The sequence below is a fragment of the Muscardinus avellanarius genome, assembly GCF_963383645.1.
Source record: "Muscardinus avellanarius genome assembly, chromosome: 9".
In the NCBI taxonomy this organism is placed as follows: domain Eukaryota; kingdom Metazoa; phylum Chordata; class Mammalia; order Rodentia; family Gliridae; genus Muscardinus; species Muscardinus avellanarius.
This window is the reverse complement of record NC_137795.1, coordinates 25,782,196-25,795,535: the sequence shown is the minus strand read 5'-3', so window position 1 is coordinate 25,795,535 and position 13,340 is coordinate 25,782,196. Positions and strand designations below refer to the sequence as shown.

At 49.2% G+C, this 13,340-nt stretch overlaps 1 protein-coding gene across 1 annotated transcript in view; it reads left to right on the top strand.

Moving 5' to 3' along the window:
- GLI3 (GLI family zinc finger 3) overlaps window positions 1-2,640 on the top strand; it is a gene marked incomplete at both ends in the record, with an annotated part of 292,363 nt that extends 289,723 nt beyond the window's left edge. Inside the window, one exon of the mRNA XM_080701835.1 lies at window positions 320-2,640. Within this exon, the coding sequence (XP_080557961.1) occupies window positions 320-2,640 (2,321 nt within the window). The remainder of the gene's footprint in view (window positions 1-319) is intronic.
- Window positions 2,641-13,340: the final 10,700 nt, after the last annotated feature.

The following is a 13,340-nucleotide window of genomic DNA, read 5'->3' as shown; positions in this document are numbered from 1 at the left end:
CAGTGACCCTCTGCACTCCAGCAACTCAGGTGTGTTGCCTGTTTGTAGATTGTGAACTATGTGAAGTTCCCCAAGTACCTTCAGCCCGTGGACTTGCGTTCATGTCCCTAGAGTCTTGGTGGTGGGGGCCTTGAACTGCACCGTGGAGAAGTTGGTGTAACTCGAGCCTTGGCAAGTTCCAGATTGGGGGCAGGGCACATATAGCCTACCACTTGTTTTGTAAAACAAATATTTAAGGACACCCAGCCACACCTGCTCATCATTCCCTGCCTGGGCGCCCTCCCTCTCATCTCGCTTCCTCCCTCCACTTTCTCTGCAGGCACACAGTCCAATAGCTGCAGTTCGGGTGGGCCGGTGACTCTTCTCCCGAACAGAGGCGACGTGTCCGGGGTGGACCTCACGATGCTGAACATGCTCAACCGCAGGGACAGCAGCACCAGCACCATCAGCTCGGCCTACCTGAGCAGCCGCCGCTCCTCCGGGATCTCCCCCTGCTTCTCCAGCCGCAGGTCCAGCGAGGCGTCCCAGGCGGAGGGCCGGCCTCAGAATGTGAGCGTGGCCGACTCCTACGACCCCATCTCCACCGACGCCTCGCGCAGGTCCAGCGAGGCCAGCCAGTGTGACGGGCTGCCCAGCCTGCTCAGCCTCACGCCCGCGCAGCAGTACCGCCTGAAGGCCAAGTACGCGGCCGCCACGGGCGGGCCGCCGCCCACGCCGCTGCCGCACCTGGAGAGGCTGAGCCTGAAGACCAGGATGGCCCTGCTGGGGGAGGGCAGGGAGCCAGGCGTGGCCCTGCCTCCCGTGCACCCGCCCCGCAGGTGCAGCGACGGGGGCGCGCACAGTTACGGCCGGCGCCTCCTGCTGCCCCAGGACGCGCTGGGGAATGGGGTGCGGAGAGCCAGCGACCCCGTGAGGACGGTCTCCGAGAACCTGTCCCTGCCCCGGGTTCAGCGGTTCAGCAGCCTCAACAGCTTCACTCCGCCGGGGTTGCCTCCGTCTGCGGAAAAGCGTAATTTAGTGCTTCAGAACTACACCCGGCCCGAGGGCGGCCAGCCTCGCCACTTCCAGACGCCGCCCTGCCCCCCCAGCATCACGGAGGACGTCACCCTGGAGTCCCTGACCATGGATGCCGCCAACCTGAACGACGAGGATTTCCTGCCCGACGACGTGGTGCAGTATTTGAATTCCCAGAGCCAAGCTGGGTATGGGCAGCACTTGCAGAGCGCCCTCTCAGATGACAGCAAGGTACCCCAAGGGCCCAGCGACTTCGACCCGCCTGGGCCGCCAGAGGGCCCAATCGGCCAGCAGTACCGCTCGCTGGAGCAGCCCTGCAGCGAAGGCAGCAAAAGTGACCTGCCCATTCAGTGGAACGAAGTGAGCTCGGGGAGCGCCGACCTGTCCTCCTCCAAGCTGAAGTGCGGCCAGCAGCCCAGGGCGCAGCAGGCCCGGGCCTTCGGGTCCTACAGCAACGCGGCGGTCTACCCCCAGAATCCCTGGAGGGGCGGCGCTGGCCCAGCCGGCGGCTATCAGGCCCTGGCGGAGAACAGTGCCTCCTACGGAGGCCCAGAGCTCCCGGCCCTGCACGCGGGCTGCGGAGCTGGCACCGCGGCGGCGGATGCCTTCCATGAACCGCCCTATAAGGCCCAGCAGTATGGGAGCTGTCTCAACAGGCAGCCGGTGGCCCCCGGTGCCCTAGACAGTGCCTGTGGGGCCGGGATTCAGGGGTCGAAGCTGAAAAGCACCGCCACCGTGCAAGGAAATGGGGGTCTGCTGGATTTGGGGCTTTTAGTGGCAGCAAATGAGTCAGCTGGCAGCACAGTGACTGACCTGCAGGGCCAAGACCCAGTGGGACAGGGGTACCTCACAAACCAGCTACTCGGCGACAGCGTGCAGTACCAGGGGGCAGGCCGCCCTGGCCAACAGATGCTGGGGCAGCCTAGTGCCACCTCACACTTCAACACCTATCAAGGGCTGGAGAGCTGCCTGCCAGGGACCCACGGCGTTGGCAGCCAGCCCGCCAGCTCGGCAGTCGTCAGGGGCTACCAGCCGTGTCCCAGCTATGGGGGCAGCAGGCGCCAAGCTGCACCGAGGGGCAGCCTCACTCTGCAGCAGCAAGGACAGCTCGGAGACGTGAGTCAGCCCTGCAGGGTGAATGGCATCAAGGTGGAGATGCACGGGCAGCCCCAGCAGCTCTGTTCCAATATGCAGAATTTCTCTGGTCAGTTCTATGACCAAACCTTGGGCTTCAGTCAGCAAGACACAAAAGCTGGCTCATTCTCCATGTCTGATGCCAACTGCCTACTTCAGGGGGCCGGCGCTGAAAACTCTGAGCTTCTTTCCCCGGGTGCTAACCAGGTGACAAGCACAGTTGACAGCCTCGACAGCCATGACCTAGAAGGGGTGCAGATTGATTTCGATGCCATCATTGACGACGGGGACCACTCCAGCCTGATGTCAGGGGCCCTGAGCCCAAGTATCATTCAGAACCTTTCCCATAGCTCCTCCCGCCTCACCACTCCACGAGCGTCCCTCCCCTTCCCAGCCCTGCCCGTGAGCACCACCAACATGGCTGTCGGGGACATGAGTTCTTTGCTGACCTCCCTCGCGGAAGAAAGCAAATTCCTTGCAGTTATGCAATAGGCGTTAGGCAAGAAGGACTGCAGACAGACTTAAAACTTTAGGAGTTGAAAGATGAAGCCAACTCTGTTTTTGGCTGGTTTGTTTTTTTAGTTCTGTATGTATTTTAGCAATCTCATCTCACCTAACTGGGATGTGTTTCAAGTATCCTTTTATGGAAAAGGACTCTGAAAAACCCTAAGGTATTCTAGGGAGAAACTGTCTTCCATTTCAGTTTTGAATCAGTATTGTTACACTTGACTCATCCTCTTATTTTTTTTAACTTGTAAGCCCCCTTTTTAGTAAACCAGTATAAACGTGTGCATGTTTTCTTTTAGAAGAGCAGTCAAATGAACTGATTTGACATACTTCTCTGTGATTCCAAGGAAAAAAGGGTTGGTGTGCTTATGACCAACAGTTTACATGTCCAGCTTCTAAAATTTCCTTTTACATGTGCTCAATGTTTTGTTTGTGTGTTTCCTTTTTTAATTCCCACATTGGGCACAAGAATCAGAATATGGATAGTGAGTTAAGGAATTTTGTGGGTGCTGTGCAGCATAAAGAACAGATTGTTGACATGCTTCCCACCCCATAAAAACCAGGGCACGCTTTCAACAGCTGCACAGAAGGAAATGCGAGGCTCTTGCAAGTGGAAGAGTGTGTTCACGGCCGGGGGCTGGCGTGCTCCAGGCCCCTTTGTGCTCGGGTGGGTGTGCCTAGGTGGTCAGTTCTCAGTTAGCCTGTTTGCCTTCTCTACCTTCAAGAGCTTCAGTGCTGCCGTGAGGGAGGGGCACGGACAGTTGGTGACACTCAGACATGTTGCTACTTGTATCTGTTCTGGTAAGAAGTTAGATAGATTGTAGATTGAAACAATTGGGTAGAATTAGTTTTGGGAATATTTGTGGGTTTCCTGTATCTGTTGATTAGTTCCATCTCTTTCCCCATTGTCATAGATAACTGAGAATTGGTTATATGTAGCTCTAAGTATTTAGGTATTTGAACAGCTCACAACTGGCTATATCATTAACATTTATTAATTCCACTCTAGTGAAGGAGTATTTCTGTTCTAAGCATCCTATTTTTAAGGGATTTGTAAAATTCAGTTATAAAAGGGAAAAGTTCACATACATTGATATTGGGAATAAATTGCTTCAACCATTTTTAACACTGGAGGGCAGGAGCATGGACACTTAGTACCATGTGGATACTACACCGTATCTGTGAAATGCTGTGTTACATGTTCTGTGCCATTAGTCCTTAATATGGACTAGTATCTGCACTTCTGTTTTGGATTATAACAATTAAAAATTTAAAAAGTACAGCTATTCTCCATGTGCAGTTGATACACATAAAAGTCATACTATGCGTGTGCAAAGAGTACATGGATTATCCAGCATATTGCTTTTAAAATATGTGACTATTAAAGTATTAACACCTCACACAACTTCCTGCATTCTGTCCCCATTTGCCCCTGGAGTTGGATTTACCCAAAGTGATTTGTGATTCAATTGTGCGGCTTATCTCCTAATTTCCTTTTAAGTTAGGAGTAGAAAGAGGAAAATCAAATAAAGTGTTAGCTAATAGAAAGAATGTTAGAACCAGCCCATTTTTATCATGTTTATTTTCTCTCATATGGACCAAGAATCTCAGTATGGAGGTAAATTTGCTATTTAGGGTTTTGTGGCTCAAACTGTTTGCTTTCAACTAGATGTTCCTGAGACCAGCAGTGTTATGCTGTAAATCCCCCTCTGTGCCCTGATATTCTTCCCCAGGTAGCCCGCCTTTTTTCAGCCAAAAACTATGTCCCCTTTGGAACAGCCCATTGGCAAAAGAGAACTACTGATCTGAGCTCAGGAGAACAGAGTCCCTACTCCTTTTCAGCTGAAAAGCAAGGCTTCTCTGTTCTTCAAACAGGTCACTTTCTTGCCACAAAATCAGTGATCCATTCCTGGAATTCCATTTCCCCATGAGCCTCACAGTACACAGGTCTCCTCTTGCATGCCACTTTCTTCTTTCTTTCTCTTTTCTTTCTTCCTTTCTTTTTTTTTTTTTTTTTTTTTTTTTCGGGTCTGGGGATGGAACCCAGGGGCATTCGACCTCCAAGCTACACCTCCTGCCTTATTTTTTATTCTTTATTTTGAAACAGGGTTTCACTAAGTTGGGGAGGACCTCACTAAGTAGCTGAGGCTGTCTGCAAACTGAACCGTGATCCTCCAGTCTCAGCCTCCCAGATGCTGGGATTACAAGAGTGCACCACCACGCCCGGCTATCCCACTTTCTTTCCTACTCCTGAGCAAGGAGTGCAGGTCCTGGCCACGCTGACCTCTTTCTCCAACAGTCTTTCCCCAGGAATATGCTTACCAGAGACCTGCATATCTTGATGACCATAATTCCCACCTCACTTTCGCCCTCCGGGAAGGCTGGGCAGTGATCCATCAGGACCAGCATTGTTTCCAACATTCTGCTTTTTCCTCTGGGTTCCCCTCTTTTTATCTTTCTTTCTTTTTTTCTTTTTCATCCTCATTTTCCTTGCTGCTGCCTTTAGATTTGCAGGGACACGTTTCAGCTCAATACTTGGCCTCTCAATGTGGAAATTTCAGAAGGATACAAGAAAGGAGAGAGGGAAGAGGAAGTGTATTCTCCCAGGATTTCAGTCATCTGTCCTGTGAAAGGTCTTATGAGGACATATGATTTCTGCAGACCTGCCACCTCATAGCGAAGGGCCCACCCACAGCCTCCAACCTTCTTTCTATTTCTCTGACCTATGCATTTAAAGGGACTGCATCTACTTAGCAGTGTCACCATTTAATAAAAATAAAATGCAGGTTCATACATGGTACTTTTGTTCAATATCTGTGCAAAACTTCTTTTTGTTTTTCAAGCCGTTTCTGTTTTCTGAAGAACAAATTAAACCTGCTCCTCTCACGTTGTCTTATCTTCTGGAGCCATCAAGTTTTGATTCTTGCGATGTATGTGCCTTATTTTATGTTACTCTTGTCAGTGAGAGGGACTGGTCGGTGTGGCCCGAGCAGCACTCCTAGGCCGTGTGCTCAGTGGCCAAGGGAGTGCGGATTGTAGCGATCTGAGCTGTCTTGTAACCTGGTTTCCTGTTTTGCTTGGAACTGATAAGGAGGATGTTCTCTTCTGACAAGTTATTCTTTGTGTATCCTGCAAATGTGTAAAATAAATACAAGTTCATTTTTTCACCTTTTTTAGATTTTTAAAAAATAAAAATGTGTAATCCTTTTTGAAAAGAAACATGTGTAAATACATTTAAGTATTGTAGGCATAGTGTTTGGGTGTGGCCTTCCTTGGAGGAGCCTGCAGCCGCCCCATGCTCTGCGCGCGCACCTCGAGCCAGAGGCTGCAGCCCAGACACAAACTCTACCCTTGACTTTCAGAACCACTTAGTCCTTTTGTAACAAAGAAGAAAAAAAAAAACAATGTTTCTTACAATGTCAATAAAAAAACTTTGTACTGAATTTTTTTAATTGGATTGGTTATTTAATTCATAGCTGAATAGGAAGAATGCTTTCTTTAGAAAAACCCAGAGCCCATGTTGGAATTCAGAGCCTCACATGTGAACGATGTGGACTTTTGCTGTGAGACTCAGATTCCACATCCATCACATGGAGACTAAAATGCCAGTCAAACTGCCTGTGGTGGTGTGAGGTGGGTTATATAGGGGGGGGGTGGCAATTTTGTTATGTTTCTTTGAAGGTATGGGTGTGGGTGGTACTGGGGATTGAAAGAGTCTACCTCCAGCCTTGTTTTATCTCTTATTTTGAAACAGGGTCTCACTAAGTTGCTAAGTCTGGCCTCAAATCTGTGACCCTCCTGTCTCAGCCTCCCAAACACTGGGATTATAGACGTGTGCCTCCAGCTTCTTATTACTGCTTTGCCAAACTCTAAGAGGAAGGATGGTCATATGTTTTAATGTCTAATAGCTTACCTTGGTCCTCTTTTAGATATCATCCTTTATTTCTGAGATCACCCTAATACATTAACTGGCATGATAGAAGCCTACTTTTATGTGGCTTTTAATTACTGATCTCAGTAATATGTCATTTGTCTTTTCGTGTATAGATCACCATAGAAGACTCCAAACAGGGTTTGTTTCCTCAAATACTTACACAGCTTTTGAGCCACCTATTGGGATAGCTATTGGGTGAGGGTGCTGGCTGTGTGTATCGGAGGGAAATGGAGACAGGTGCAGCTCTGTGTAAGCATGAACACACAAGGATCGGCATGTGCCCCCAGGTGGGCCTTCTGTCTTGTGAGTGACGAGTGCTTCTTTACCAAGTCTTAGCAGGGTTTCTCAGGCCTAAGGATCTTCACGCTTTCCTGCATCACAGAGGGGATTTCCTCTCATTGATCCAAAATGCTTTGCTTTCATACCTAGATCTTGTATATAAGGTATCCAAATGAATTCAGAAAAAAATAATAAATCATGAATTTATATCCTGCCTCAGGTATATGTTGCCACCTCACAAAGATGCATGTCATATATCCAGCCAAAATAAAAGAGAAAAAAGGCTAGTAAGTAGGAATAGGGAAGGGGATCCCTGGAAGGAGACATCTGATGCAGACCCCTTCAATCCACAGCAGCTGGCAGTGGGTGTGGCTCATGGCTTTGCTTTTAAAAATGCCTGCTGTGGAGGAAATGGGAAGGAAACAGAGTTTGAGGTAAAACAACTAATTTGGTATTTTTATGAAGACCTAATTTCAGTGATTTGGGGAATTTTAAAAACATTACTCAAACAGGAGAATGCTAAAATAAGGGGGAAAATAAAACACTGCTAAAATACCTTAATTCATTCTTTTCCCTCCAAGGCTTTGTATTTATTTTATTGGCATTTTCCCTTTCCATTTTACTTTAGATTATATTTACTATTCAAACACAACCTGGCCTCTTTCCTTTAGTCTTTCCTTTAGTATTAGCTTTTATTTGTGTCACATTCTGTCAACATGAACCTTGTTTATGCATTCTATATTCATCCTTTTGTCAGGTTTTAAAAATAATAACAATCTAAATGTTTTTAGGCTTTTCCCCTTCCCATACATGTTGTGGCCATAAGCATCAGCTATGCCCAGAACAGGCAAGGAGTTCCAAGTCCTCTGATTTTCCTTGCCTGTCCCTGAATCTTCATCATCACACGCTGCACTTAGTTCTTGTCTTCAGAGAACTTACAGCGACATCTGAGATAAAAACAGTGATGACAATCCACTGATCTGACAATATCTAGCAGCCCTTGGATACTCTTAAGGGAAAGAAAGATGAATAAGACACAATGTATCTGTAAGCCTCCAGCCCAGTGGGAGAGGCGAGTAAGATGCCCAAGGGGCCGTTCACCCTGGGATGCTGTACATCTCAAGTGCTTCCAGCAGCCCATCTTAAGTATTGTTCTGTCTTGTGTACTGTAGGATACTGAATGGAGTTCCTCGTCAATACTCCTTAGATGCCAGTGGCATCCCCTAAGTTAGAAGAAACAAAAATATCTCCATACATTGCCCCATGCCCTGTATGGGGAAAACCAGGCCAAACTGAGACCCCTGTTTTATGGGATAAAGATGCACAGACACACATTAGGATCCAGAGAGGAATTCCAACATGGACCCAAGGTTGGGAGTCTTTGTTCTGGGGGTGACTGATAAAGAAAGGGCCACAGGAGTAGCATGAGAAGAGGACTCGGGAACAAGCCTGAAGAATACTGGCCCCAGGGACCAGGAGTCCAGCAAGGCCAGGCGAGGAAGACTGGCTGGAGGAAGGAGCAAGGAGGGCCAGACAGAGGGTGTGCTCTGGAAACCAAGGGAGGCCAGTATGCACAAAAGCACTACGTAGGTCAAGCCAAAACACATTGGCTTGCAGAAGTAGGCAAGCATCTTTCAGTGGCATGGCTGGGAGCAGGAGCCAGATGGCAGTAGTTGAGAATTGAGTGGCACCTGGTACAAAGCGGAGTTCTGTGGCTTTTTTTTTTCAGGCAGGGTACCACATTTCATCCCACCAGAGATGATGTCTCTAGTAAGACGCACTGCTGCATGTTCCCACTGAACAGAAAGCACTGCTGGTTAAACTGCGGCCTGAGGCTCTTATCCTGATAGACACGTCACAGTCTCGGCGGTTATCAAGGTGGTGAATGGGTACTTCAGAGGTTATGCTGGGCATGCATTACTAAAGAGAGAGAGCAAGAAAGTGGGAAGATTGGCTTTTTGGCACTTGATCCTTCTCCCTTTCCCTTCTCTCCCTCTTTCTGTGTATTTTCTTCTCCTTTCTCCTCTTTCCCTCTCCCTGTCTGTGGGGACTATTCTGTGTGAGTAGGCAATAAGAATAAGGCAGAAGAGAGGGAAATACTGGTTGCAGTGAACTGAGCAAGCACTGGAACTGCCTGGATCCATGAGACAGAATCCTTGTCCTGGAAAATGAGGGCAGGTGGTACAGACCACGCAGGGCGAAGCAGGCGCACTGGGATGGACGCAGGTCAGCTCAAGAAGGCAGAGGCCGCTCAGTAGAAGTCAGAGCAGTCTGCCAAGTGTCAGGATAGCCACTGAACTTGACTGAGCCTTTCTAATGGATGAATGATGAGGATGTGACTGGAAGACAGAAGAAACAGCACCAAGCAGGGTGAAGGTCACAGGTGAATACACTTGACCCAGTTCCTTCAGAATCTAGATAGATTATGTGGGGGAAAGAGTTATTTTTTAATTCTTTGAGGCAAATAATCTTTAAAAATGCATTTGGGCAGTGATGGTGAGTGGCATGGGCTGGGTGCTGGGAAGAGCGGGATGGGGGCAAGTAAGGAGGTGCCCTTGCGCCCTGCCTGGGATCTTGCCCCCCCCCCAGGCTTTGAGCTCCGCCCTGTAGAGGGAAGCAGGAGAGCAGGCAACAGAGGGTCTGTGGAGGGCACAGAGCTCCGTGCCTTTCCCTCCCAGGCTGGTTTCAGGCTGGCTCCTGTGTGGCCATGACCACAGGGTGCTGGGGAGAGCCTGGACCAGAGCTGGGACTTTCCATCACCAGCCTTCACCAATCAAGCAAGAAATCTCAGATGGAACTCCTAGTTAGCAGTGTCTATGAGCTAAGTTGATGCAGGATAGAAGAAATGAACTAGGTAGAAAAGGAGAACAAGGAAAATGTAACCTAAATATGGAAGCCTGTGACAGGCCTATCAGACCCAAAAGCACCTGAGAAATTTACAAGCGACGCTAAGCAGCATATGGCACCCTCAGGTCACTGGAGAGCAACCCCTCAGCTTCGCTGGTTGTCCTCAGTCTAACAGGATGCCTGCCGAGAGGCAGTGACGGTCAGTACTGTGGTCACCCTCAAGCCCCTGCCCACCCCTCATGGAAGCCCCATATAAGAGAAGAGTCTCACAATCCCAAAGGCCTCCTCTCACTCTTGGGGTGGCCTGCACCCTCCCTTGAATTGTATCTCCTACTTTCCTAAATAAACTTCTATGTCTCCGATTGGCATGTGTTACAATTCTTTCCCATCACCTAAGCCCAGGCCTCCGTTGATCCCCAGTCGAGGAAGCAATCGACCCTTCCGCCTTGACAACGTGGCATTACAGGAATACCTTAATAAGGTAGATGGCGAATTTCCTCGTGGGTACCCCCACTTCCCGCCCTGCTGCGGCTCCGGAGCCCTCAGCTCACACTTCCCTTTCCTACGAGAGACCTCCCTGGATGTGACTGAGCTGGCCACACTGAAGGGCCAGCCTTGCCCGGGGGCCTCCTGGGCAGAGGGGACCCGTGCTGGGTAAGCATTTTGCGAGCTGGGGCAGAGGAGGGGGAGTGGAGTGGCTTTGCTTGCCTTGCAACTTATGTGCAATGGGCTTTTGTCTCATGACCTATCTAAAGAAAGGCTCTCAAACTAAAAGCAGCTGAAATCTGACCCCATCCATGCTCTTGAAAAAGGTTCAGCCCTGGACTGTGCACCTGTAGGATGTCTCAACAGTCAGGTCTTTCCTGGTTGCCAGGGCCTGAACCAGTGAAACAGAAATCCCCGCCCCACCACTTTGGTCCTATTTATGACCCAGTTTGTCACTCCAGGTATCCTGCAGACACCTTTATGGACAGCTGAAGGAGTATATGAGAGGGCTACATTCTCCGATGCCAGCCAGGAGGGCGAGAAGAGGACCGAGGATGTCCATTCTTCCATTGCTTGCCTATCTGTGAGAACCTCTGCTCCTAGAAGGGCCCATAGGGAAAGGGGGAGAGAAAGTGCTCGCCTGCAGGGGAAGCAGGACTGCAGGGCCTGTTTTGAATAAGTCGGGCCTCTGGAGGCCAGTTCTCCCGCAGCTGGGACACCTCCTGTGCTCAGAAGTCCCAGGGGCCCGATGTTAGCCATGCTCAGAAGTTGGGCTGCAGCTCCTCGCTGCTGGCACACGCCACGCTCCAGCCCTTCAGGGCCTGCAAGAGCCAAATGTGCTGCGGAGGTGTGATTCACTGAGCTCCCAGAGGAAGAGCAGGCAGCCAGCTGGCAGGGGATTACTGAACAGCCAGGCCAAGGAATTCCGTTGCTGTTTGGGTGGAGACAAGCAGCCAGCTACCTCCCTTCTCCTCCCGGTGGAGGCGGCGCTGAGCTGGAGAGCAGCCAGGGCTCTGGAGGGAAGGCAAAAGGCACTGGAGCTGCTTCACTTACACCAAGATAAGTCTGTGGCCGCTGACTTCAGTGAGTCAAGACAAGAAACATTAGTGTTTTTATTTGAGGATGATTCTGACGGCCTCGAATGTTTACCCAAAATATACCTAGAAGTGTTGCCCAGTATATATATTTTTAATAAGCAGCAAACTTGTTAGGCAAGAAAAATAATATTGGCTGCAGAAAAAAAAAAAAAAAGCCCAGTGTGTATGTCATAGCTCAACTATAACCCATACTTTCCTGAATAAGAGATTTCTTTTCTTTTGTACCTTGGATACTTCAGGCTCTTTTGGGGGGGATACGTGATAGGATTCATTGCTCAGCCAGTCTTAACCCTGCTACTCAAGATATTTACTGAGTCATGATATCAGGCCCCGTGACACCTCCCATTTTACCCATATCCTTCCAAAGATGAAGTCATGAAACATCACGACAAGTATTTCCCCTGAAGTTCATGCAAAGAACAAAAACCCAAAGATACCATCCAAGCTCCATCCCACTGCTGCTTAGATCAATGTGTCTCTTGGAATGTGGTAACAGCCAAGGTCCATTCTCACCTCCCTCTGCCCATCCACATGTCAGTAATAAACAGCCTGCTCCCGTACGCCTTCCAAACGGGGGAGAACGCTACGGCTGCGCTGACCTACTAGACAGAAGGTCAGGAAGCTTTCCTGAGGTTGCCTTGACCCAGGCTTTATTCATTTGCTGTGCCATTTTAAATAATTCAGCATCTTTACCCACTGTTCTGCCTGACAGCTTCCAACCTACTGAAGATTTCAACTTCTTCAAAACGCACTTGGAGACTATCCTAAATCAAGTGGATTTAACGTGTGGCCAAAAGGAAGATTTTTCAAAACAAGGTGATTTTAATCCAGCCTTATGAGCCATGGGCATCAGAATTCTAGCCTCATTTGGTCACAGGGTTTTCCCTCCACCTTAGTCAGCTTTATGAGCCCTAGCAAGGAAAGGTTCACTGTGGCTCATGGCATCAGAGGTCTCAGCCAGTGGCTGGCAGGCTCCCAAGAAGAATCACCATGGCAGAAGCCCATGACAGAGGAAAGCCACTCAGCCCACGGCAGCCAGGAAGCAGGAGAGAGGAGAGGACCAGAGGTGGATAAAGTGCCCAAGGCCACACCCCAGTGACCTGCTTACTCTAGCCATGCTCCGCCTGCCTGCAGTAACCACCAGTAGACAGTTCAAATGACCGATCTGTCAATCAGTTAATCCACTGATGAGGTCAAAGCCCTCACCATCCAGTTGTTTCTTAAAACTCCCATTTCTCAACCTTGCTGCCCTGGGAACCATGCTTTGAATACATGAGCTTTTCTTTTGGGTGTGTGTATGGTGTGCTGGAGATTGAACCCAAAGACATTCCAACTCTGAGCTACAGCCCACAGTCCTATTTTATTTTAAATTTTGAAACAGAGTCTGGGTAAGTTGTAGAGGGCCTTGCTAAGTTTCTGAGGCTGGCCTTGAAATGGCAAACCACCTGTATCAGCCTCCCAAGTACTAGGATCATAGGGGTGTGTCACCACACCTGGCAATACATGAACTTTTTTTGTGTGGTACCAGGGATGGAACTCAGGGGCATCCTACCTCTGTGCTACACCCCCAGTGCTCGTTTTTAGTCTTTTTATTATTTTATTTTATTGGTGGTATTGGAGATGGAACCCAGGGGCCTTCTACCGCCGGACTACACTCCCAGACCTATTTCATATTTTTATTTGGAAACAGGGTCTCTTAAGCGAGCTGAGGCTGGCTTCAAACCTGCGTGATCCTACTGTCTCAGCCCCCCAAGTGCGGGGATTACAAGTGTGCGCCACCACGCCCAGCTAGTCTTTTTATTTTTGAAACAGGATCTCACTGAGTTGCAAAGGGCCTTACTAAGTGGCTGAGGCTGTCCTTGAACTGTGATCCTCCAGTTTCTGCCTCCCAAATGCTGGGATTACAAGCATGATCCATCATGCCTGGCCTACAGGAACTTTTGAGAGACATTCCAGATTCAAAAACATAGACCTTTAAGAAGAAATAAAAAGAGAATAAAGAAAAGGGGATGCTCAGTCACCAATGCCAAGTGGTAGTCTTG